Source organism: Papaver somniferum, chromosome 5 (assembly GCF_003573695.1).
Source record: "Papaver somniferum cultivar HN1 chromosome 5, ASM357369v1, whole genome shotgun sequence".
NCBI lineage: Eukaryota > Viridiplantae > Streptophyta > Magnoliopsida > Ranunculales > Papaveraceae > Papaver > Papaver somniferum.
Genome location: NC_039362.1, coordinates 31,641,110 through 31,643,995, shown reverse-complemented (window position 1 = coordinate 31,643,995; position 2,886 = coordinate 31,641,110). Strand labels below are relative to the sequence as shown.

Below are 2,886 nucleotides of genomic sequence, written 5' to 3'. Positions count from 1 at the left end.
CACAAAGTCTACAAATTATGTCTCGAGCCTCCACACTCTAAAATGGAAGACAAAAGGATATTTTCAACAAGAAAAAAAAGGAGAAAAAGATATGCATTGTGAGCTTTCCTGTGACGTGCATCCTTGTCTTGTATCTTAATCTGAATTATATATATAGGGCAAATTTAGAAAGTGACCAATTTTTAGACCCCTAATTAATAAACCGGCCAGTTTTTTGAGCTCTTATATTAACTAGCCAAACCGTTAAGTTTTCCACCCGGACTTACCAAAATGGTCAACAACATTGAATTAGTCAATTTTTGGGGCTTAAATTACTAATCTATCCTTCACTGTTCCCTCCTCCATTAAGCTCATCTTCTCTTTCTTTCTTGGATGTTCTTATTTCTTATAGTAAAACTCTACCCAACAGCAACAACGGCCATATCTTCTTCTCTGCTCCTCCAACTCGTTATTGATTATAACTCATCAGCCATGCTTGATGGCATCATACTTTAAATAACCCTTCCCTCACGATTGATTCATATGGTGATGAAGACAACCAATCGACTACGATGATGATGAGTAATGAAGACAATAAATATATCTCCATCGAATATATCCATGGTTTATATGGAGATTTCCTTTCATGTTGAGAGCTCACTTGTTCCTTTCAGTTGGTTTATAAGTAAGTACTATGTTTAATTAAGATTAGGGTTTTGACAGAATTTTAAAATTGTTGTATGTAAATCCTCTCAATTTGAGGTTGTGGAGTCTATTTAAATCACCTTGTTCATATTTTTATGAACATCAATCGATTAATGAAGGTTTGTAAATGTCAATTTAAAGATTTTCCTAGATTTTAGTTCTTAAAGTATTTGGGAATTTTATGGTATACCCATTTCTTTTGCAAATTCATGAAATGGGTATTTGTTATTTTACATGAATTCGCAATTCTTCATTTTCAATTCTTTGTTTTGGTTATAGTCATTTTTAAATTAGATATCGTAAACCTATATTTTCATGTCACACAGTAGCAGCAACAACATCAATTATTCCTGTCTTGTCTAGACGGTAAAACCAACCCACTCTCACTTGATTTGATCTTATGCTTTACTATTGGTTAATGGTAGTGAATGGTTTTAAATCAATGAACATTGAGTATTTGATTGTTTAGGAGATTGAGTTTGTGTTAGATATGGATTCAATGCAGGGAAGGAGATATGGAAATGTTTACAAATCAGTCACACGCCTATCCCTTGCTTACTATTTTCACACCCTCAACATGTTTGTAGAAATGTCTAAATGATGTTCTTCACCTGGTCTAAGTCACTGAGTCGAGTCGAGTCAGCCCATGAGAAGGCTGTTAATGTATTTTACTAGGTAGGATAACTGCCACTCTGCAGTTAACTTCTGTTACCCGTTTTTTGAAAAAAATGGGATGGAAAATGTCAAACTAGGCCACTTTATATAAGGCTCTTACTCTATATACCCCCGGAAATTATAACGATACCCCTTGATCTCTTTACCCCGCAACCTATCTTCCTACCCCATCTAACTGTCTAAAATTCTATACCCCCACGCAGAAAACTATTGTTCTTCTCTACCTTTCGTCCTAAATACCCGTAACTCATTATCACAGATTTTAAGAGAGAGATTTTTATGGTGCATTAACATTTGCATTCTTTCTTTCTTCATATTGGAAAGATAAATTCATAATTCAGTTCACCCTACAAACCCCAAAAATTAAGAAACTCAAAGGAACGTCAGAAATTTTTTGTAAAATGTAAACTAAAAGAAAGTGTTTCTGGTCTTTCAAAAAAAAAATGTTTTTGGAACGGCAGTCGTATCCTAAATCTAAACTAGATAAATTGATTGATAGAACAACAACAACAAATAGTAGAAACATAAGGTGTTGATTTACGATATTCATGGTTCATCAAGGTCAATCTCTTCTATAACCTGTACACCTTGTCCAAGCAGTTTTTGCTCGATATTCTCCCATCCCCGGTGCAGCATTTCCATGTGTGGAGTCCAAAGTAGCGCCTCCTCGGTGCATATAGAATTCCACCCATTGAGAACTGGTGGAAGGGGAGCACCAGGTTTCAATATTGCTTTGACAAAATGTTCATTGTCAAGATTAAGAATCGTCACAACTTTGAAATCTACTGGAGGGGGGGTCTTCAATGGTAACCATGTTGTACTTCGCATATTTGAATATGAGGAAAAAATACAGTTGAATGCAGAGGCAAAAATGTATCCCATGCCAGGCAAAACCATCCAGTACAATTGAGTTGCAAATGGCCTTCTATACCGGAGAGTTGTAAGTATCTTTGTATATTCTTCCACTCCGCCAATTATTGGTATGTACATCTCAGAATTCACTGTCAGTTCTCGCTCCATCTCAATCTTGACTGTCTTCCATCCATCATCAGCACTCAATCCCAACATTTCGGCACAAGCTCGAAACCCACAATGCCCATCTGGTGCAACATTTTCCAACCTCTCCACAACATCAGAAAGAATTTTTGGATTATGAAACGTAATCCCTTGAATCAGTTTTCTCAAGTACTCATCGTCGTACGACATATCTTGACTGTTGGTCTTGGTCGTTTTCGTGTACTTCCTTCGTTGTAAGAACAAAATAATAACGTTATGGACTACATACCAGGGGTTCATCAGGATATGCTTCAATCCCCAAACCTTCCAAACTTGATACCAACGATTTCATCGTTCATCCAAACTAATGCCCTAATTGTTTTCGGAGAGAAAATGATTTCGACAGTTTTTTGTGCTCATGATTTTAAGGAAGTTTTTGTTTTCTGGTTTACAGTTATGAAAATCTTCCCACGATATAGAAGTGAGGGGTATGTATATCAAAATTTCCGATTTCTTTTAATTATTCTTTAG

At 35.9% G+C, this 2,886-nt stretch overlaps 1 protein-coding gene across 1 annotated transcript; it reads right to left on the bottom strand.

Annotated features, from left to right (window-relative positions):
- Positions 1 to 1,905: 1,905 nt before the first annotated feature.
- Positions 1,906 to 2,565, bottom strand: LOC113278914. The gene has a single exon (XM_026527638.1). It carries the CDS (start codon positions 2,563 to 2,565, stop codon positions 1,906 to 1,908), a length of 660 nt encoding a protein of 219 aa, XP_026383423.1.
- Between the last annotated feature and the right edge of the window lie 321 nt (positions 2,566 to 2,886).

What these genes read in the sequence shown, in the direction of transcription:
- LOC113278914 (XM_026527638.1), bottom strand. Translation starts at nt 2,565, where the DNA reads ATGTCGTACGACGATGAGTACTTGAGAAAACTGATTCAAGGGATTACG.